The sequence below is a fragment of the Oryx dammah genome, unplaced genomic scaffold (assembly GCF_014754425.2).
Source record: "Oryx dammah isolate SB20612 unplaced genomic scaffold, SCBI_Odam_1.1 HiC_scaffold_24, whole genome shotgun sequence".
NCBI classification, from domain to species: domain Eukaryota; kingdom Metazoa; phylum Chordata; class Mammalia; order Artiodactyla; family Bovidae; genus Oryx; species Oryx dammah.
In genome coordinates, this window is record NW_024070208.1 from 83,153,549 (window position 1) to 83,174,739 (window position 21,191).

Sequence of the window (21,191 nt, forward strand, 5' to 3'; positions counted from 1 at the left end):
GGCTTTCCTTCTTGTCTCCGTGTGTCCGTCTCCAAGAGGGAGATGCTGGAGGAAGGACATACTGAGCCAGCAATAGCCGTCAATAAAAGATAAATGCCAGGGTAAGGAATTACAACCAGTACACATCTTCCCAAAACAGAAGCACCCTCTTATGTTATGTCGATGACTCACAGCTTAGAAATACAGTGCTTTCTAATACTATGAGCACAGGGTGGGAAAAATACAATTTTTTCCCCCACACCGATGACCTTGTCAGGCATCAAGGGAGAGATCCAGGGATTCTTTGAAAAGTGACATTTACAACCCAAGGACATCTCATGTGGTTTCTCTGCCACAGACCTTCTTAATCCTAAACGATTTAAAGGTCTTTTGATTCTTATCCCTTAAGATAAATGCTGAAGAATCAAAAGCTGCCTTGCTGGTTCAGCATCGGCTGCACAGACTGGAGATCTGACAACTTGCGCAGTCTTCTTCCAAAGAGTGTGCCGCCACGGGGAGATTCAGGAGACGTTCCATCCAACCAGCGCAGGTCATTCCCAGTGACCCCAGACCTGCTGGGGGCTGGGCTTCAGCATCTCAGAGTGGACTCTGCTCCCCAAAATCAAACTCTCAGCCTTCAGGGGACATGTCTCAGAAACGCTACCCTAGTCAAGTGCAGGATCAGAAGGGTTTTCACTGAAATCGACCTTCCAGTTGGCTCTTCTGGTCTGCAGAGCCTCTTTTAGCCTCCAGCCAAATGCGAAATAAGGGGACCACATTTTTGAGCTAGTTTAACCATTGGAGCTGTGATACTGCGTCTAACAAAAGGAAAACCATTATCATCTCAAGCTATTTACCCAGAGAACAGTTTTCAGAAGTGTCCTCCCTCTCTCCCAAGAAAGGGGCTCTCCCGGACCAGGTACAGGGATCTGCCTTTTGGCTGTACATTTTCTGCTTTTTTTCTTTATCATGACTTCTCCCCAACCATCCCTTCCTTTTTTTTTTCTCATTTTTATTGGGTCTGGGGCTGGATCTAGGGGCGGGTGTCTGAACTAGGTTCCAGGCAGACTCGAAGCAGGAAGTCTTTATTCCAGAAAGGCCGAGGAGATAAAGACCATGTCCAGACGCTGTCTGTGGCCTTCAAAGTGGTTCCGACTTTGATCCCCACCACAGTCAGCATTCCCAGCTTTGTGAACTTACAACTTATTTAGAAATATTTTAAACAATTGCGACTTCTAACTCAGCTCCCCAGGCACCGGGGAAGTTCTGGAGAGCAGAGGCCATGATCTGGACTTCAAACGGAGAAAACCATTGAATTCCAGCTGTTTTATTCCTATTTCAACTCACTCTTGGCCTGGCCCACTCTTATAGAACCTTCCAGAAATATCTTTTTAAACTACAAATGTAATTTGTACACCAAAAAAGAATAATGCTAAAGATTTAATGTTCAATTTAGCACAAAAGAGAAATGAGAAGAAAAAAGGAATGAAAGAAACTGGAGAAGCTGGTTAATGCTTACTGATCTTAGAAGAACAAAGACAATGTGAGAACAAACCCCAAAGGTCTAAAAGCTTTAGCAGAGAAGCTGATTCCACGCACAAAAGTCATGTCCTTCAATATTTAAGATCATTACTATAATTTCCTATTCAATGACTCCTTTTAAAACAAAGTAGGAAGGTTAAGAAACTGATACTCTATTTAACTAAAAGCTTTCACCTCCTGAGATGGAGATATTGCCTTTACAGGTTTGAAAAAGCATCTTTATAATAGGATGTTGGTGATAGGAATTTTCAAAATCTGTATCTGCATTAATGAGAATAAAGGAATAGCTCAGATTTCCAGAAGAAAACACGTCAGTTTGCCTCCATCACCATAGAAACCATCACTGCTGAACTTATTCACTGAGGAGCTCTAGGCTCTCTGGTGTAGGATGGATGGTCATGCAGAAAGCCAACAGCTCACCAGCGCAGCTTCGGGCGTGGCCCTTGATGGCACCACTCTGCAAGAGCCCCTAGGGGCCCCGCGGGAAAGTGCCCACCAGCGCTGAGCCACACCTGGACACAGGTTAAGTGGCAGCTGAATTCTGACCAGGTGAGAAGACCAGCAAGTTGGGATGAGGGTTCTGGATTCAACGCTTCAGCCCATTCTCAGCTCAATCAGTCAGGAAGGACATGGGGAGTAATTCTAACTGTTCCGCAAAGCAATCCTTTACTGGCTCCCAAATAAAGCAAGAGTCCATTTGCAGACGCAAAAAGATACGCCTTTGCTGGCTTGCTCGGTGGCAACTGCTAATACAGACAGGAACTCAGACTGGTTTACTTACAGGCGTCCCTTCCAGACCATCCCTGCCGGGCAAGCCTCTGTCACCCTTGGCCCCTGGTTGTCCTGGGAAACCTTTTGTAAGAGACGGAGGAAAAATTCAGCACATTGTTGATAAGACACTTTCTAACAGCTCAAAATACTTCCTTTTGCTTCAAGATTCAAAAATGCAAAGATTTTTATACAAAGTGGATGATGTTTAAAGAATCTCAAGAGAGTAATGACAAAAAAAAATGCCTAAAACGGGCTCAGAAGCGAGGAAGTGACCCTGGAATGCACACCAGGACCCCTGACTCCGGATGGCTACAAATTCCTGCCCACCCATCCAGGGACCACTTACGCCAGAGCAGGCAGTGACCTCCTCTGAGATGAGGAAGGTTCCAGAGCTGTGTGAACCACCTGCGGCTACCCTTTCACTAGGAAACCTTTCTGACACTGAATGTGTAGGCCATCTTGATCGTTTTTGACAAAATGGATAAATCCCGGAAGGGCAGGTCCACTTCTCATCTCTTGCTTTAACGCTGATGCAGACCATCTGGTCAGGCATGTATGATGCGCTTCACTGCGAAGGTTCCGACCCACTGAAGCACATCCCAACCCAGTTCCTTTCACACTGGGGGTCTTACCTATTTCTCCGGGGGGTCCCTGCGGCCCTGGGGGCCCACGAAGCTCTGTTGTGTCACAGACGAGGCAACTGTCTCCTTTTTGACCTAAAAAAAAGGAGACACAGGGTATTATGCGGAACAAGGGAGCAGAAAGCCCTGCAGCTCAGTGGCAGCGCAGGAGAGGCACCATCCACCCAGGGCCCACTCAGGACGCATCCAGCTGCCAGCCGCCGTGGGTCCCTCACATGGGGCCCGCCCTCTGCCCTCAGCACGGCCACAGGCGACCACGGGGACCCTTCTAAGGAGCCCCATTCTTCTGTCCTGCAGAGGGACAGGCCCTGCCTCAATCCACAGTGATCCAGAACTCCACTCTGCTCATCAGCCCGAGACAACATGGCTGCATCCTTCTGTTTTAACTCTGAAACTCCCCATCATCTTTCTCTCTGGCTTAGCGTTTCTTAGGCAACTGCCCCTCTAACTCCGGGACCTTGAACCTGTGTTCCAGGCTGACAGATGACACGGGGGACTAAAAAGGCACAAAAAGCAAGAGCTGACCTGACACGGAAGAGGGACAACCAGAGGAACCCCGGAGCTGGAAGACGGGAGGACACGCCTTTCTTTGGAAATGCGAATCTCTTGCCTCTCGATCTTCAAACTACGCTAAGGCCTTTGGGATGTCTTAGGGCCTTTGTCCTAAACCTCGACTGTATCTAGGGTTCTGCAACGTACATGGTTGTCAAAGTGCTGAGACATTTTCCAGGCATTTGCACGTTAAACTTTTGAAGAGCGTAAATTCTCTGCAATCTAAAGCCAGACATGGGGCCCGGAGGGATCAGTCCTATGGAGGCCACACTCTCTTTGTTCTGGGCATTAAGAGCCATACTGTATAAACACCAGAACATCCTTGGTTTAGCCCATGCTAAGGCAGGCCTGTCTGTACAGAGATGAGCCATCGTTCCCAAGATTGTGAGGGGATTATGCTGAGTCCTGGGCTGGCATTACAGGCCCTTGAGAAGGTTAAGATAAAACAGAGCCCGGGGTGGAGTCGGCCAACCCACCACCTCAGAGCTGCTCACATTGATTAAGGGAACTAAGACAGGGGTGGGAACATCCTGTGTGCTCACTTGTCATTGGGCTGACGGCTGGCAAGATGCGCACTCCTGGGGAATGGAGCCTCAGACTTTGAACCAAAGGACAGCACAAAGCTATCAATCTGGGAATTTAATCTGCTGACCACAGGGAGGGACTCTGACTTCAAGGCCCCCGTTGCCTCCCTGGCGATAACTGTCTCTCCAGCCCCCAGTAATCTCAGCAGGGCCATCGGAAGGCGCATCTCAGGAAGGGACTTTGAAGAGAGCTTCAAATGAAGAATGTACCCATGTCCGCCCAAAGCCGGTACATATGAAAGAATGTATCACACGTCCAAGCACAGTCACCCTTTCTTGAACGATTAAACCTCTTACCTTTTTCTCCAACTTCGCCTGTCAACCCTGGCTGCCCTGGAATTCCGGGAGGACCCTGGTCCCCTGGCGGCCCGGGCTGGCATTCCACGAGTCCATCTGAAATGAATTTTTAACAATTACAGGATCACTCCCACCAAGCTGAAGCCAGGTGTTCTCACCGGCTCTTAATTCAATCTCTGTTACAAAATGAACCTGCGTTTAGGCTATCTGACAAGTACTAGGAATCCAGCTGTGATCCGGACAAGACACAGTCCCAGTACATTAACTTGTAAAGCGTGACCAGCACAGAGCGTCCGTCCGCTCCCCATCACAAGCCGTCACAGCTAAAGTTTCTACTTTACGATTCTAACATGTATTTCAGCTCTTGAGCCTTGTCCTAAACCTTATTTCATATTATCTTGCAAAGTACACCCCAGCGTCCTTACAGATTCAGAAACTGAGGCTCAAAGAGTGATGGGCTGTCCATATCCTACATCTGTGAGGTCAACAGAGACCTGAGCAACTTTATGCCTTTTTTTCCTGCTGAGCAGACTCACAAGAAAGTGCTCATTATTTCAGAGGTGCAGACTGCCCATGGGAAAACACCCCTAATTGCTCTGATTCAATCCTGAGCATCACTGACGAAGCATGAAACTGAACTGCAGCGACCCAAACGCCGTCTGTTGTGGGTTCCAGTAAAAAACAGTGTTGCTTCTGGACACACAGTGATAGAGTTAGCACTTCCTTCTCCAGTATCTTTGAAGGAAAAGGTCAGAGCGAGTGATTAAACTCAGGGCTGCACCGGCCATTCGTCATGAGCGTGGCCCAGACATCCACGGCTGCAGCTTCTGCGTCCGCAGCCCACACACCAGCCCCATCTGTGCAAAACTCTCATTTATGGAACCCCCACCTAACACAGTGTGGTGTGCACCACCTAATTTGCACACCCTGAAAAGGGCGACTGGGAAACCGAGAGGGAAAATGTCACAAGGTATCCAACCCCCACGCCCCGCACATTCTCAGTGGGGAGAAGGTCATGTCTTTCCCTGAGAGGTGTTCACATTTCAGAACCGGCAGACTACTAACAAAAGGCTCGGGACTTCCCCACGCTGGCTTCTCACCAGCCTCTTTGCCGATCACTCGATTTAAAACTACACCCCCCGGCCCGCCTGCCCGCACGCCGGCCTCGGTCTTGCCCTCCCGACCTCGTCTCCTCCGGAGTCTGCAGCCCCAGCTGCTACCCCACCCACTACTGTGTCACTCGGTCTCTGCCCCGTGGTGCGCGGCCCAGGAGGTCAGGACTGCCTGTCTCGTGTGCTCTGTCACAGGTCTCAGGGCGGCGCCTGGCATCGTAGGCACGCCGATGTTTGCTGAATGAGCAAGTGACCAAGGAATAGTGAACAAGCACCCAAAGGCCCTTCGGATGCCCACAAGCTTCTCTCAGAAATGCAGAGAAACGTGCCTTTGTGCTGCATGCCCCTAGGACTTCGCTATTTGATCTTCATTCTCTATGTTTCACTTCAGAAGGGGCGGGAGTCCCCGTGAAGTCACAGTGCATGCACTCTCGACCTGTTAACGAGGAAACGCGCACCGCTGGGTTCTGGGTTCCCAGTGAGGGTGCCCATCTGGAGGCACTCGTGCTGTCCAGGGCATATCTGGCCTCCGCACAGAGCTTCATTCACGAGAAGTCCTTCCGTGGAGCTGGGTCTGCCCTCCGGGAGTCAACCACAGGCACCTCCGGGAGCCCCTTTCAGCAGCCCGAGGAGCCACGCTGCAGTCGCTCTGCTGTGCACAGGCTGGATGGGGTCAGCTCAGCTACTGGGCTGTTAGCTCAAGTCCCCTGGAAGGTCCTGACACTCTGCACAGGCTGGAGTGTAGACATAGACCCCTGGACCGTTAGCTCAAGTCCTTTGGAAGGTTCTGATACTCTGCACTTGGGCTACTTTGGAGCCAAAGAACCCCCTTCACTGAATCAATAGGTTCATGCTCTGTGCTCAGCTTTGATGGTGGACAGATGGGAAAAACCAGGTAAACTACTGTTCAGATTTGAAACCACTTACTATGTTACCACACAGAGAGAGCAGCCCCTTCTCCGTGTGCGTGTGTGTGTGCGCGCGCGCGTGGGCATTGTGTGCATGTGTGTGTGTGTGCGTGCGTGTGTGCACGTGCAAGCGTGTGCGTGCGTGTGTGTGCGTGCGTGTGTGTGTGCGTGCAAGCGTGCGTGTGCATGCGTGGGGGGGCACGCACACGTGTCTGTGTCAGGACCAGCTTGCTCTCCACCTTCAGGTGCTGGTTAAGCCGGCTCTGGTCCCTCTAAGCCGGGTTCATTAGTCTCCACATCCTCTCTGAGGTGACTACCTTGGCAAAGACACCCACGTGAGATGCAGATAATCGTAAGTCGCTGGACACCCGGCCTCTGGCTCGGCACGTGAACGCGGGCACCGCCCTCCCAGCCCTGCTGAGCCCTGCCTGCACCTGTCCTGGACAGGACACCACACGGGACGCGCGACAAGGTACTCACTTGTGTGGCCCGGCTGCCCGGGGGGCCCGGGGGGGCCGGGGGGGCCGGGAGGCCCGTCCCTTCCACTGGGTCCCGGCAGCGACACGCCCGGCAAGCCCGGTTCACCCTTCTCTCCTCTGTCGCCGGGGAAGCCGGGGGCACCAATCAGCCCCGGAGTCGGGAAGCCTGGAAGCAAAAGAGACCCTCACAGTCACAAAACAACACCAAGTCTCACGACAGAATCACTGGTTCCCTTTGCTCTGTTCCCGGGAGAACGACCAGCAGACCACCGCTGAACGCGGGCTGCTCAAACAGTGAGAAGGGCACCAGTTGTCACACGTAAATGCAGCCGGGCCAGGGCTCCCTGCAAAGTCCCTGCGAGGCGCAGGGGCTCACTATGCCCGCTCTCAGATCTGTGCGTCCCGTCAGTGCAACGGCCCCAGCAGGCCAGACAGAGGACACTCCATGTCTGCTCAGAGAGGAGAGGCACAGAAACGCAGCTCGGCAGAGCAGCCGTGGACAGCACGCAGAGCAGGTGGGAACTGGGCCGGAACCCGCTGAAAAGGAGTCAGGACGGGGAGGCGGCCCCGGAGAAGAGGACGATGCTGCAGCGGTGGGCGGAGCGAGCGCGGGCGGCGAGCTTGGCCCCCGAGTTTTGTCGGGGCGAGATCGCAGGGGCCTGTGACGGCCCAGAGGGGTCTGGACGAAGTGCTCGGGACCCAGCAGTCCAGGCGGCCGCAGGGGAAGCGACTGCTGCTCCGGAGAGTGGACAGCCAGCCTCCAAGAGGGGCCGCAGCAGGAGGGTGGACAGGCAGGTGACCCTGAAGAGCTGGCCCAGGCAAAAGCAGAGCAGAGCGGGGAAGAGCTCCCAGGAAGGACAGCTGGACCCGGACCCCAGCTGTGAACCTGAGCCCGGGTGATCCGCACGGGGCAGGGAGGCTGGCAGGGAGGCGAGGGCCTCCGCAGTCAGCAGAGGGCTGCGGGGCGGCCTGAAAGCGAACAAGGCCAGGGCAGCTTCAAAGACGGTTTCTAAAAACCACAGCTTGAGATGTTAACGGGGCCAGATAAGAGGTCTGAGAAAGCAGATTTGGCAAGAGACAGGAAGTGACCTGTTCGCTAGAGCACCCGGGAGGTCCAGCGAGCTTTCCAGCCAAGGAGAAGACAAGGCTGGCAAAGATGGACAAGAATGATTTTAAGGGTAGATGCCCAAATTTTAGCAGCAAAAAGGTATGCAGGGCACTGAAAGCCAGCCTTGAGCCACTGCTGCTGTGAATCTTCGATGGTATGGGTGGTGGGTGGGGGGTGGGGTCTGTTCCCATAAAAATAAAGGAAGGGGCTCTGGGAGAACTTTCAACTTAAGGACCATCAGGAAGGGAAAAATAAAATAACAAAGAACAATAAGAATTAAAAATAAAGAACAAACACAACCAAAGCCTCAGTAAGACTGCGAGCGCTCTGTGCGGGATCGATCCCGGGGCACGTAAGGGCTCCAAGCCGAGCAGTTATTACCTCTGCTCTGTTACCCGCCTGCAGTGCAAACAGCAGGACCCGAACCCCAGCTGTGAACCTGAGCTGTACTAAGGGAGCACAGCCCCCAGCCTCCCGATGACTCGGCCCACTGGAAATGCAAAACTTGCACACAGGCACAGACTTAGCATCAGCTCAGTGACGCAGGAGTCTCCCAAGAAGCAAGATTAGGGTTGATTAGTTAGAAGAGGTTTCAGCCTTGAGTCCAGTCTCAAGCCAAGGCATTCCAGACAGACGGCAAGGGAGAGCGAGGATGCTTGGCGTGGGGTGGGGTTGGGGAGGATGGTCTTCAGAAAGGCGACCATACCCCTGGAAGCGCTGGAAAGGTGGGCTGTTAAGTCAGAGCCAGGGAGAGAGGAAATGCACGTGTCTAAGTACCTGCTAACATGCAATTTACAAAGCGAACTCTGTCCCAGGAGCACACCTTGTTTTCAGAGCTAGAAAAATGTGCAGCAAAATTGCTAACCATTTTATGCAAGTATCTAACCGACACAGAGGACAAACGTGTTCAGAATGGAAACAGCATAGAAAGTGGACAAATACTCTTAAAAAATCAGTTACAGACACTCACCTGGAGGGCCTGGCTGGCCTGGTATTCCTGGGAAACCTACAAGGAGGCAGAGAGAGTGGGACAAACTGAGCCTGGTTCACTGGAGGTTTGTGATGTGAATTTCTGTGCTGTGGGTACCCATGGTCCCGGGAACAGGGAAGGAGGAGGGGGAGGGAAAGGAGGAGGAAAGGACCTCACCTTTAGGACCTGTCTCCCCTTTCGCCCCTGGGCCCCCTGGGTACCCGGGCTCTCCTTTCTCTCCCAAGGGTCCTGTGCCAATAACCTGAATTACGGAAGAAAAGATCATCACACGGCCCGGCAGGGGCTGGGCTGTGCAGTACAGCACAGACGAAGAAACACAGCTTTTATCATTTCCAGACATGTGAAAGCAGAGAAGTGACGGTGGGAGAGGAGGGGGGCTGTGCACGGAGAAGAGAATCAGTGGTCTCCATGCCATGAACTCTGCCAGGTGGTTCTGCTTCCTTTTGTAATAATCTGCTTGGCAGAGGCTTTACCAGTGAAGGCAAGTTAGAAATATATGAATTCTGAGGTTTAGGTACGGAATATCTCAGTGCTCACACAAGCTGCAAGAACAGACTTCTTAAAAGAGTATTGTCATAAAAGTTGCCTAAAATTTCCTCAGGAAATATGTAACAGAAACACTCAATTTTTTAATTGGAAGAGGTCAGAAGTGGGGACCCTTCTTTAAGGCTCTTAGAATATGAGACAGGAAAAAGGCTCTGTGAGCCTCAATAAAAAGGAGGAACCAGTTCACCCCAATTCTGAGTTGCCGAAACACAAGGACAGGGTGCCTGCCACCCCTCAGATACAGATCCTCTGGAGCAATAGATTGATCTGTTTCCCTGATTATCTTTTTCCTTACCACACACCTTTCATTTAAGTTTCAAAATGTGTTGGTAATATTGTTACCCATGTGCAACTGTTTTCATTTTCGTTGTCAAAGATAGGCAGAAAGTGTCCAAACGTGATAACGAGTAAATACCAAACACCGCATAATACAAAACACAAATTATCAGTTCAAATTACATGCACACCCCCCACGTCAATGTCATTCTACGAAGGTCATGGAGTGTGTAGCCAGGGTGATGGGTCAGCCCATCTCCTCTTTCCCTCTTTTCCAACCACCTCACAGACAGCAGACCAGGGTGACAGGTCAGCCCGTCTCCTCTTTCCCTCTCTTCCAACCACCTCGCAGACAGCAGAAGCCACCGGTACTCACAGTTCCAGGCAGCCCGGGAGGACCTGCTTCACCTTTCTCTCCCTGAAAGAGAAAAACAACTTCACTTGTATTTTTTAAATTATAATGGTTGCCTGGAAATGCAGTCTAACCCACTGGACCACTAGGGAAGTCCTATATAGTAGCTTTTTAAAAAATAATAAAAAATAAATGAAATAAAATGATATGAAAGCTTAGGGTGGCTAAATGAATGTATTTTCTTAAAGAAATCATTTTAGTTGAGGATTTTAGGTGTAAAACTGTCTAAACCTGCATTGAAAGTCATAATAAAAGGAAACTTGTGTTTTTCCTTTCTCTTTAAGATCCAGCATGACTTGAAAACATCGGGTGGATAAATTCTTATCACTCTGAGGCTTAATTTAACATATATTAGATGAAAAACTCAAGAACTAAATCCTTTTATATGTAAGAATTATAATAATACTTTTAAAAGTCTTAAGATATGCACATTATTTCATAAAGGCACATTTTTCACTTACTTTTTTTTTTTTCATTTTTTTCCTTCTAAGCTAAGGCTTTAAACTTGTGTTAAATCAGAATTAGCATGCTTTCATTTTTCTTATTTGAATACAAGAAGAGATTTTAAATAATCACGGGACTTTAAAAAACTCTTAGCTAATATAGTCTAAACAAATTCACCTTTTACAGCCTACAAGAATTGCCTTTCTGATAAAGTTACAGCCTTAGACAAAGACTTCTCCCTTTCTCACAGGCTTTGCTAAGCAAACCCTGAGGTCCTCTCCTACTGTTAGAGATGAGTATTTTCAATCCAGAGATGAATATTTTTAATCCATTCCTTATTTTAGTGGAGATTTACATTACCTAGTCTCATGATTCAAACAGAAAAATAAACCCACACACAAAAAATAAATAAATAAAACCAGTTTTCTCTGAGTATCAGATTGGCAAGTATTTGTTTAAGTTCAATAACAAACAGATGTCAGATGGAAGTCTGATGAAGCGTTCTTTCTTCTGAAGGCAATTTTATCTCATGTGGCAAAAGCTTCCCCAGAAACGGGTCTAAACATTAACTCCAAAATTATACATTTCAGGAATTTATGGTGGGAAATGACCAGACAAGTATTTTTCTGATACTTAAAATCAGAAAAACATGGAAAAGATCCAAATACCACGCAGAAAAAGGCACGAGCACCCCAAGTGTTGACGTATAACCACCCTTAAACGCTGGAATATATCCTCACTATGTCACCAAGGGGAAAAGCCAGCTAAATCATGCTGTCCCATTTTTTACAAGCTCATGTATATGTGTATACATGGGACAATTATGAATTCTGACCATTTCTGAGTGAGTCGTAGAAAAATTATTCAAGTTTTCTTTTTCTATATCTTCCTGCATCTACTTTGTTTCATAATTGGGAAAAATTAATCTACTCCAAGAGAAAAATCCCACATAAAAGTGGAACATTTTATATTTTTTCTTTAAAAACATATGCACACAAATAGGGCCACGAAGTTGTGTTTTCCCACACGGGACACGCGTAATTTCTGTTCTTTCAGAGTGTGGTCCTTTATTCCAGGAAGATCTTTTAGGTTGAGCAAAATAAAGGCAAAAGACAAAAAGAAAGTAGGGTCGCCACTCACCTTTAAACCGTCTCGGCCTGGCTGTCCTGGGTACCCTGAATCGCCCGGAAACCCCTAAAATGGGACAGAAAGCAACAAGAGTTATAAGCGAGGAAGAGCAACACCTTGCTTTTTAAAAAATCATAGAGAAATACTCACTGGACTCCCTTTTTCTCCTTTTTCACCATCTTTTCCTGGTTTTCCCTGTACAATAAAAATGTAAATATTAGTAGTGCATAAACCGGAGAAGGAAATGGCACCCCACTCCAGTACTCTTGCCTGGAAAATTCCATGGACCAAGGAGCCTGACAGGCTACAGTCCATGGGGTCGAAAAGAGTCAGACACGACTTCACTCACTTAGTGCATAAGTAACAGTAATAGCTATGCTCTAACACCACGGGTTTGAATCAAATACAAGTTATTACACTGTATGAATTCTCTGGGTGAACTGGCCACGCTACAGTAGAGTCATGGAAGACACATTAAATCACTATGAGCTGAAAAGGCTACAGCGACAGACGACTTTACGATGTTTAAAAACTGGAGGTTGGTGCCCTCGAGTCTCCTACGGCATCAGGACACCTGGGTGCAGAGCTGACACCAGGGAAGTTTTCCGACTGGCCAGGGGGTGTTTGGCGGCTGATACACCGCGGCTTCACGCTCACAGAGGTTTCCACGCGTCGTTTCAGGGAAGAAACTGAACTGTCTGAGCTGTTGGAGGTGGGCCTCCTGTCACTCGGGGCGTGGGAAGCATCTGAGCAGCTTGGCACCCAGATGCTCTGAGCAGGCGGACAGGTGGCTCTTCAGTGAGGGCCCCACCGAGACGGGGGTGATGGGGCGGATGCGCTCTCTTGGCGGGAGGAGGGGCGGTCCTCTGAGTAAGCCTCCGCTCCGTCCACGGGATTCTCCGGGCAGGAATACTGGAGCGGGTTGCCGTTTCCTCCTCCAGGGGCTCTCCCGACTCAGGGACGGAAGCCGTGTCTCCTGCACTGGCAGGTGGCTTCTCCACCACTGTGTCACCTGGGAGGCCCTCCTCTAACGCTGACTCCCTCCTCACTCCTGCTCCCAGGGCTTCAGAGAGACCCTGCAGAGCTCTTGGAGGCTACGCTCCTGTGACCCTGTGGTCCTAGCAATGGGGGAGAAATGGTCTCACGCCAGCAAGGAGAGGGCCCCAGAAGCACTTACGCGGGGCCCTGGCTTTCCAGGTTCTCCTTTCTCTCCATACCCTCGCAGCCCCTTAACAGAAAAAAAAAAGAGAAAGGGTTAGATTCATTCGTACATTTAAATAAACTACTAAATTAAGTAAGTGTTCCAAAGAAGCTGAAATAAGCTGGTAACCTAAAGCCAATACATGACCGTCTTTCACACAAAATAATAATGATGAACAAGACTTTGGTGCTTACCGGAAATCCAGGTTCACCCTTTTGACCCTAAAATAAGTTATAAAAGAAAGATGAGTACTGCGTAGTGGTACACAGAACAGGTACAAGGGAAAACACAGCTTTTCCTGTTACAGTAACCAGGAAATTCACACTGGTCTGGAGCACTCACTTCCTGCCATGACTGGGAGATGGACGTAAGAACGGCACAGGCAGCTCGCCTGGTCCGCGGGACCCAACCCTCCCCAACCCTCAGCCCCGGCCGCCCCCACCGTGACCCTCACACGGGAGGTCGGCCTCCAGCCCGTCCGGCTGCAACCAGCCCAGCTGCCTCTGCTCTTAAGGGGCTCACTTCTCACATGATGGGGAGTCCACACCCCTGTCTTCCAGGTCGGCGTGAACGGAACCGGAGAAACTGAACTTTGACCCAGTCTGTCTTTATCCCTTCGAAACCGCTCAGGACTAGGAAGGCAGCGCTCTCTGGACAAAGTCCGCCCCTACCTTCTCGCCCCGCATGGCTGTGTCTCCTTTCGTGATGACTTGAGCCTGTCCTGGTAATCCCGGGGGCCCGCTGACCCCTTGATCACCCTGATAAGGCAAAAATTGGGGATTAATCGGGCATAAAAATAATTATACTGGCTGGAGAAAGGCGGAAGGGGGAAACATCAAGAATAGAACTGTTTAAAAAACGTGACTTGGTTCTGTTGCAGCCTGTCCTCGCCACAGCAGAAAATAAAGTTTCCGAAGGAAGACAGTCCACTAAGGATAGAGAGCCAGGAGAAGGCTGTCCTGCTCTGCGGTCAGGGCGGCCACCACCCCACGGCCACGGAACTTGAACGCCCAGAGGACACATGGGTGTGTGCACAGGTGCACAGGCCGTGCATCAAGACAGACAGCATAAGCAGTGCACACCGGCACACAGAAGCCGGCCTGACACATTTGATGGCGCGGAGGAAAGGGACCTGGCTGCCTCGTAGTGCCCAGAGGGAAAGCTCTCTTCGTGCAAACCAACGAGGAGAGAAGCGTCAGGGATTCCTTCCTGGAAGCCCCACTGCTGGCAAGCGGGAAGTACCGAAACCTCGGCACCACGCAGCGAAGGAGGTCCAAAGACCTCCACTGCGTCCGCCGCAGAATCCCTTTCCTCTGAGGTTTATGAAAAGGCGGGGTGGAAACCAGGGCTGAGAAGAGGAGGCCCACGGTTGCCCACTCCATGTGGCTGTCGTCTGCACCAGCTTGGGAACCGGGTGCTGCCGCAATCCCAGCAGCCAGCGCTCGGAGCGCGTTTCACCGGCCGGGTCCAGGCAAAGTGGCGCAGAGCACCCCGGAGCATCAGAGACCCAGGGCCAGCCTCTCTCTCCCCCAGGATGAGGCCTCCCCTTCCAGTCTGTGCCTCCCTGCCTCCAAGGCGCTTTTCCTCCCAACTCGGGTACGGTGGCCTCATCTTTAAGCGTTCAGTATGGTTGGGCCACTAATAGCCACGTCCTACATTTGACCCTTTTTGGATGAAGCCCAGCTCGGGCTTTGTCACTGCCTGAGAACATTGTGACCGACCGCTGTGAACAGAGAGGAGGAACAGTGGCCTCCTTAAAGCTGCACCTGTGGGTCAGACCCCACACGAAGTCATCTCAGCTCATTCTAGCCACGACCTCCAGGCAAACTGTACAATATGCAAGAACGTTCAGAGAAGGGTGACTGCGGTCATCAGGGTCCAAGAGGAGGCCCAGAGGCGGAAACCTTATTCTGCTTAGATCTGTGATTTTGGCCAGGAAAACGCCCCAAAGCAAACAGCACTCACCTTTTCACCTTTCGGCCCTTGAAAGCTCAAGCCCATTTGCCCCTGTTGATGGAAAGGCAGGCTTCCGTTACTAGCATTGTCTACTTTGTTCAAAGTCATCTATCAAATACGACTGAGATGCAGCAAGATGGTACATTTAAAGCAATAGCTTCTTCCCACAAAGACATAATACTGATATGTTCAAGAAAGTTGTGATCCTGCTGTATTCAGTGTCTATTAAAAGCTTTGCTAAAGTATTACTCAAAAAGAATCCCACAGAAACCATTTTTAAAAATTCAAGATTTTTAAACTCTGGTTTTAGAAAACTAAGGAAAACATCAATGATTCCATGACTAACAGACAGATAGGAGGAAAGATCAATAAATCAATAGTTGACAGATCGGTAGATGAGTGGATTAATTGACAGAGAAGTTAGATAGGTTGATGGACTGATGGACAGGTGAACAGACATGTTAAATATAGAGACAGATATAAAACTTATACTTTCCCGAAATACTTTACAGAGACTACGGGATGAGTTACAGCAACGTCAGGACGGCCTCACACTAACGCCAAAGAAAGACAAAAGGAAAGCAATCTTTACCTTTTCGCCTGGAGGGCCAGGAGGGCCTGGAGGGCCCTGGAAGAGAGAGCATTTTAATTAAATACGGTTCACAACCCTGGTGTGCTTCTTTGTACCAAAGTTATCTTCAGATATCATGGTTAGAGCAGTAGTTTGTTGGATATTACATGTTTTCCCTGTACTATAGAGCTGTTAACCTTTGAGAGCAACCAGAAATTAGTCCAAGATAATTACTAATAGGGACGAAAATCCCTCACAATCCCAGCGGTTCCCGGTGGAACCCACTGAGCTGAGCGTGTGCTGGGCGATCAGGGAGTAGATGAACGCACCACCAAACCCCCGGACTCTCAGGTAGGCTCAGGTGAGGATGGCATTCTCACACCACCCATTCCTACGAACGGGGCACTCCCAAGTAAGCTCTGTTAATATGAACTCTCTTTTGCTCCCAGAATGTTCGAGTAGGAGGAGCTGATGCTGCCCTTCTGTGGAGAATCATCAGCTGCAAAAGAGGCTGATCTCTGAGCTCAGCTTCTACTCGTCACTACAAACACAGAGCAGCTTCTTCCCAGCCTGGGCTGGGTCCACAGCCCCCAGGAGAGCAGGTTCCTGGATGTGACTGTGTTCCCACGAGGGAAGGTCCAGGGCAGAGCCTGCTCGTCCGTCTCTGCACCCCCCACTCAAGGGACGCACTGGCATCCTCACAGCCCAAGTAATTCACATGTTGCCCGGGGGATGTCTCTGCCTGTGACGTGTGACATCTCTTTATAATCCTTTCCCCACAGCTCTGGGGGCACATGGAGCATAAACACCAATCAAACACTCCCTTAAGATAGACGCTCAAATAGATAACTAATAAGAGCCCACTGCACCGCACTGAACTCCACGCAACACTCAGTAACGACCTACACAGGAAAGAGTCTAAGAATGAGGGGATACGTGTGTAACTGATTCCCTCTGCTGTATACCTGAAACCAACACAGCATTGTAAGTCAACTACACGCCACTAAACAGAAAGCAACAAAATGCTGTCAAGCAATTATCCTTCAATTAAAAAGGTAAATCAATTAAAAAAAAAACAATAGAAATTCATTCTTGAATCCGAATTGAAAGGGCTCACCACTGTGTAAAGCTTCTTAGCCCAGCTTTTTATTTTATCCTGGAGCACAGCTGGTAAACGTTGGGAGAGCTTCATGGGGACAGCAAAGGGCCTCAGCCATCATGGTATGCATTGTCCCCCAAGCTCCCTCCCACCCAAGCTACAGTGTTCATTCCATTTTATGAGTCTTCACACCTCAACGCACGGGTTCTCTGAATGACAGCCTCAGAGAGAGACTCCCCACCCCCAGACTTACTGGTGGCCCGGTGAATCCTGGGGGCCCGACGGGGCCTTGCAGTCCTGGCAGACCTGGTGAACCCTGTAAAATTCACCAAGAATTAAGACGCAGCCCAGGCGGAGACTCAGCTCGAGCTCGGAATCATCCAGCCAGTACTCACAGGCGCTCCCGGCTGTCCAGGATATCCTCTTTCGCCTTTCAGCAGGGTCCCTGGTATATGGCCCAGAATCTCACCTGGATCTCCCTGGGGGATAGAAGACAAGTCACAAACACTGATGTTTATGGAAAGAGACTGAAAGCCCGTGGAGTAGGGGGCACGCACCGCTGGTGTGGGACTAGCCCAGCTCTGGGGTTCAGCCTCCGCCTACGCTTGGGATAAGCCTACCGGCTGTCTCCCCTAATCACTCATCTTAACGACCAGCACGAGGACAGAGCGCGTGGACCGCTGAACAGAAGGATGTGGGGCGCTCCCTGTAACGGGCCCCGGGCAGGCGGGGTCTAGACAGGGGCCCAGCTCTGGGCAAAAGGCTGTGCACACCGGCTGCTCTCGCAAAAGAAGGGTTGTCTTTCAGGACAAGACTCAGCACGGCCACGTTCAGAGAAGCAGGGGATGTGTTTTAGGCGCTGGTGTGGCCGGGCCTCAGTGCCCAGACTCGGGCACACAGCAGGCTGAGGCCAAAAAGGCTGAGGCCCTTTTCAGATGACGGCGCGGCCCGGCCCCAGTGCCCAGACTTGGGCACGCACCAGGCTGAGGCCAACGGGGAGGCCCTTTTCAGACGAGGTGGGCATTTATATCCGCAGGTGTGAAGGACTAAGGTATAAAGCAGATGACATTCCACCCTGCAGGAGGAGGGGTTGGGGGCCACCCACCCCAGGGGTTGAGACCTAAAGAAGAAGAAAGACTGACTCCCAGCAAGCAGGGAGATTGCCTCCAAAACTGGACCCACGCCCTTCCCTGGGTCTCCAGCCTGCATCCCTGCCCCTCGGACGGTGGACTTGCAACCCTCACAGTCACACACCCCCCCAAAATAAGGAATCTACTTTATCTCCACATATTGTAATTATATATCAAAACATAGAATTAGATTAATATGCCATATAAATATTAGAATAATAAATAAGTAAATATTATAGAACAATGTACATTGCATTACGTATTATACAACATACAAAACATTTCACAACATTATATTTGTACTTTAATTCTCTCTCCCTCCCTCCACCATCCTCATGTGTGTGCTGTATACATATGGTGCCCACACATTGCACAAGCGTCCCCTCGCACACCCACTGACTCTGTTTCTCTGTGGAGACCTGCTCACAGCACCGCCCAGGGCTCAGGACAAGGAGCTTCCGGGACCCACGTCTGTTACAGTTCCCCCTCAAACTATGCTTCCCATCACCGCCTATTTCCTATGAAGAAACGGGCCTGGTGTTAAAGCTTTAGGCTCTAAAATTTAAGTCTGTGTGCAGGACTTCAGTACTCTTTTAATGGAGCAGAGTTTAGGCAAATAGGTTAACAGGCAACCAGTCAACCAAAGTAATTTAAAGTAAGTTTATTTTTCGTGGCATCTATTTTACACAGATGCCTGGAATGAATCCAGTAAAATAAAGCAACGCACCTTCATCCCCGGTAACCCTGGTGGTCCCTAAAAAAGAAAACGTTGGTATTAGTTTTGTTTTCCTCAAAAGAACATTAACATTAAGATACGGGCGGAGGGCCGGAAAGGGAAGGCAACTGAATGAGAAGAGAGGATCACACTGTTATCCAACAGCCCAATACTCACGGGGTTTCCGGCGAATCCAGGCAGACCGGGGGGTCCCACAGGCCCTCTCTCACCCTGGGGACAGAGAAAGTCACTCTCAGGGCTGCCAGGGTGACAGGACCTCACCCCAGAGGCCCCATCCGTTTCCCTGCGCTGCCCTCCAGCGACGCTGCGTTTGCTGGTGAAAGCCATTGTCTAAATATCGCTATGAGCTATATGGCTCAGCGCTGCCTCGTGTTGGAAGAAATATATTTGAGAATACACTTAACAGGGACAAGAATTAACCCTAGCATTTTCTTGTTTGCTTTGGTAAATGGACTAGAGGTGAGAGATTTCATGGTGAAAGCGACTTTACAATAAAAGTCTACAAAAAGAAAGGCTTAATGATGTCTTTCCTGAACACTAAACATGGGGAAACTATTTCCTTACCAAAGAAAGATGTAACACAAGTCACTTCCCAACTGTGGCAACTAAACCTGTGTTCACAGGACAACTCTGCCTAACTGCTCCACGTGCAAAGTTAGATAAACGTGCACCCAGCGGGGAGGACCCAGCTCTAACTTTACCTTTGTCCCGTTGCATCCTGGAATACCTGGGGGACCCGGAGGACCGTCCTGGCCAGGAATACCCTGCAATTAGCAAAATGAAAAGTAAAGAAGTTAGAAAATCATCAGTGCTACTGTAACGCACATTGAACATCTCATAAAGGAACTAGAAGCCTTTTATATACATACAGGAAGTCCTGGGTTTCCAGGGTAACCAGGCACTCCTGAGGGTCCCTGTAGGGATGGAAATGAAAAGGTTTTCATTAGGTGCGGGAGAACCCCATTTTCGCCCACCGCACCCTCCTGGATAAGGATGTCAGACTCTCACTGCTGCCATTTGGAACATCGACCCCGAGCAGACAGAGGCGACCGAGGACCCAGCCCAGGGGTGGGCTGGAGATGGCCTGGAGTTTCAGTAGCAACTCTTCATCATCAAACCCTGGTGATTGGTTACTTCTAAAATCAAGGCTGCACACCCACAAGATAACTCTGCCCTCGTTTCATCCTTTGTAATTTCTAGGAGAGGATAGATAGATGTACAGAGAGATGGGTGGATGGATAAATAGGCAGACAGAGAATTTACAGTAAAATCTCAGACAGTTGGGAAGAAGAGGGTAGGCATAAACGAGTTCCCTGAGGGAAGAAAGTCAGAGCTCTTCCTGGCCGAACTCCAGATCTGCACTGCAGACAGTTACAATGTTATCTGCTATCTTCTGCCCCAGGGAGGATCCAGCAAGGCTGGGCACACTTCCCATTCCACTTCCACGAAGTAACAATAACACAATTAAAACGTTTACATTTTACAGCATCTTCTATTTTTCAAAGACTTTTCAAAGAGCTCCTCGCTTGCACATCCCAGGAGCAGGCACAACAAAGACAGCAGAGGGTGAAGAAGGAAGGTGGAGCGTGGATCAGAACACGTCACCACTTTCCACATTGACCGAAGGCATCTTTGATGAAGACCTGGAGACGTGTCATCCCCTCCCCCCGTGAAATCTGCCCACGGGAACCCCTGAGGAAGGAGCCATGGGCCGGGAGAAGCCAGGTGTCGAAAGGACAGGAAGTGAGCCCCTCGAGGGGCAGGTCTGGAGGAGGGGTACGCGCGGGCCAGTCACCCAGGGACCCAGCGCCCAGGGCAACCGCTGTCCGCGCAGAGGCCAGAGGCCAGAGGCGGACAGAGGGGCCCCGAGAAGGAGGGGGGCGGGAGAGACGCCCCCGGACGGACTGGAGGCGGCGGGTGGGGGTCCGAAGCCCTCCCCCAGGAAGCATCGCTGTATCGGAGCCCGCCCACAGGCGCTACCGACCCCACGGCCCCCATACTCACTCTCGTCCCTTTAGTGCCTGGCAGTCCGGGCTCGCCGGTGTCACCCTGGAAGGAACAGACAAGACACGATGGCCCGCAACGATGACACAGACCATCTCAGGCCCACCCCCCGGCCCCCGCGCCCGTGAGGGCCAAGCTCACCTTCTGTCCCGGTGGTCCCTGCGGCCCCTCGGGTCCTTGCATTCCGGGAAACCCGATGACCCCTTGTAACCCCGGGAGGCCTCTTTCTCCCTGCGGAGGAGGAAGAGAGCCAGTGAGACGGAGGGCGGGTTGGAGGGAGCGGAGGAAAGAGCAGAAATGGGCCTCGGTCAGCATCACCCTGCATCCCGCCTGCCAGAGCGTCTGAGAAAAGATGCTGCCCGCTGCGACCCAAGTCGGACACGTCTCTGCTGTCTTTAAGCTCCTTTGAGGGCAGGAATGTCCACAGATGATCCCCGGCCCAGCGCTGTCCCCGGCCCAGCGCTGTCTATACACTATACTCCAAATGCTAAATAACTTGCTGGGCAAATAAAACAACGGAAAGTTAGGGTTTTTTCCCACTAAATTGTTTAGGATAGTTGGGGGTTTTCTTGTTTATAACCTCCTTTGATGAGTGATGTTGTGTTGGCAGACACAGCACTGAGCTTCTGAGAGCAAACTCCATCGAGGCTTCCCTTCAAGGGGTGTGGAGGCAAAGCTCATGGTCGGCGTCTCAGCGTCAGATGCTGAGACCCCTCTCTGCCAT

General features: G+C 50.5%; 1 protein-coding gene across 1 annotated transcript in view; it reads right to left on the minus strand.

Annotated features, from left to right (window-relative positions):
• The window catches only part of COL4A1 (collagen type IV alpha 1 chain), a 77,574-nt gene that overhangs the window by 32,184 nt on the left and 24,199 nt on the right, over positions 1-21,191 (minus strand). Inside the window, exons 2-23 of the mRNA XM_040267449.1 lie at positions 20,609-20,698; positions 20,468-20,512; positions 19,333-19,377; positions 19,165-19,227; positions 18,620-18,673; positions 18,455-18,481; positions 16,993-17,076; positions 16,851-16,913; positions 15,520-15,555; positions 14,937-14,978; positions 13,643-13,729; positions 13,166-13,192; positions 12,948-12,998; positions 11,921-11,965; positions 11,783-11,836; positions 10,163-10,204; positions 9,121-9,205; positions 8,944-8,979; positions 6,867-7,031; positions 4,367-4,462; positions 2,925-3,008; positions 2,302-2,373 (exon numbers count right to left, since the gene is read on the minus strand). Coding sequence (XP_040123383.1) covers positions 2,302-2,373; positions 2,925-3,008; positions 4,367-4,462; positions 6,867-7,031; positions 8,944-8,979; positions 9,121-9,205; positions 10,163-10,204; positions 11,783-11,836; positions 11,921-11,965; positions 12,948-12,998; positions 13,166-13,192; positions 13,643-13,729; positions 14,937-14,978; positions 15,520-15,555; positions 16,851-16,913; positions 16,993-17,076; positions 18,455-18,481; positions 18,620-18,673; positions 19,165-19,227; positions 19,333-19,377; positions 20,468-20,512; positions 20,609-20,650 — 1,345 coding nt within the window. The 5' untranslated portion in view covers positions 20,651-20,698. The remainder of the gene's footprint in view (positions 1-2,301; positions 2,374-2,924; positions 3,009-4,366; positions 4,463-6,866; positions 7,032-8,943; positions 8,980-9,120; positions 9,206-10,162; positions 10,205-11,782; positions 11,837-11,920; positions 11,966-12,947; positions 12,999-13,165; positions 13,193-13,642; positions 13,730-14,936; positions 14,979-15,519; positions 15,556-16,850; positions 16,914-16,992; positions 17,077-18,454; positions 18,482-18,619; positions 18,674-19,164; positions 19,228-19,332; positions 19,378-20,467; positions 20,513-20,608; positions 20,699-21,191) is intronic.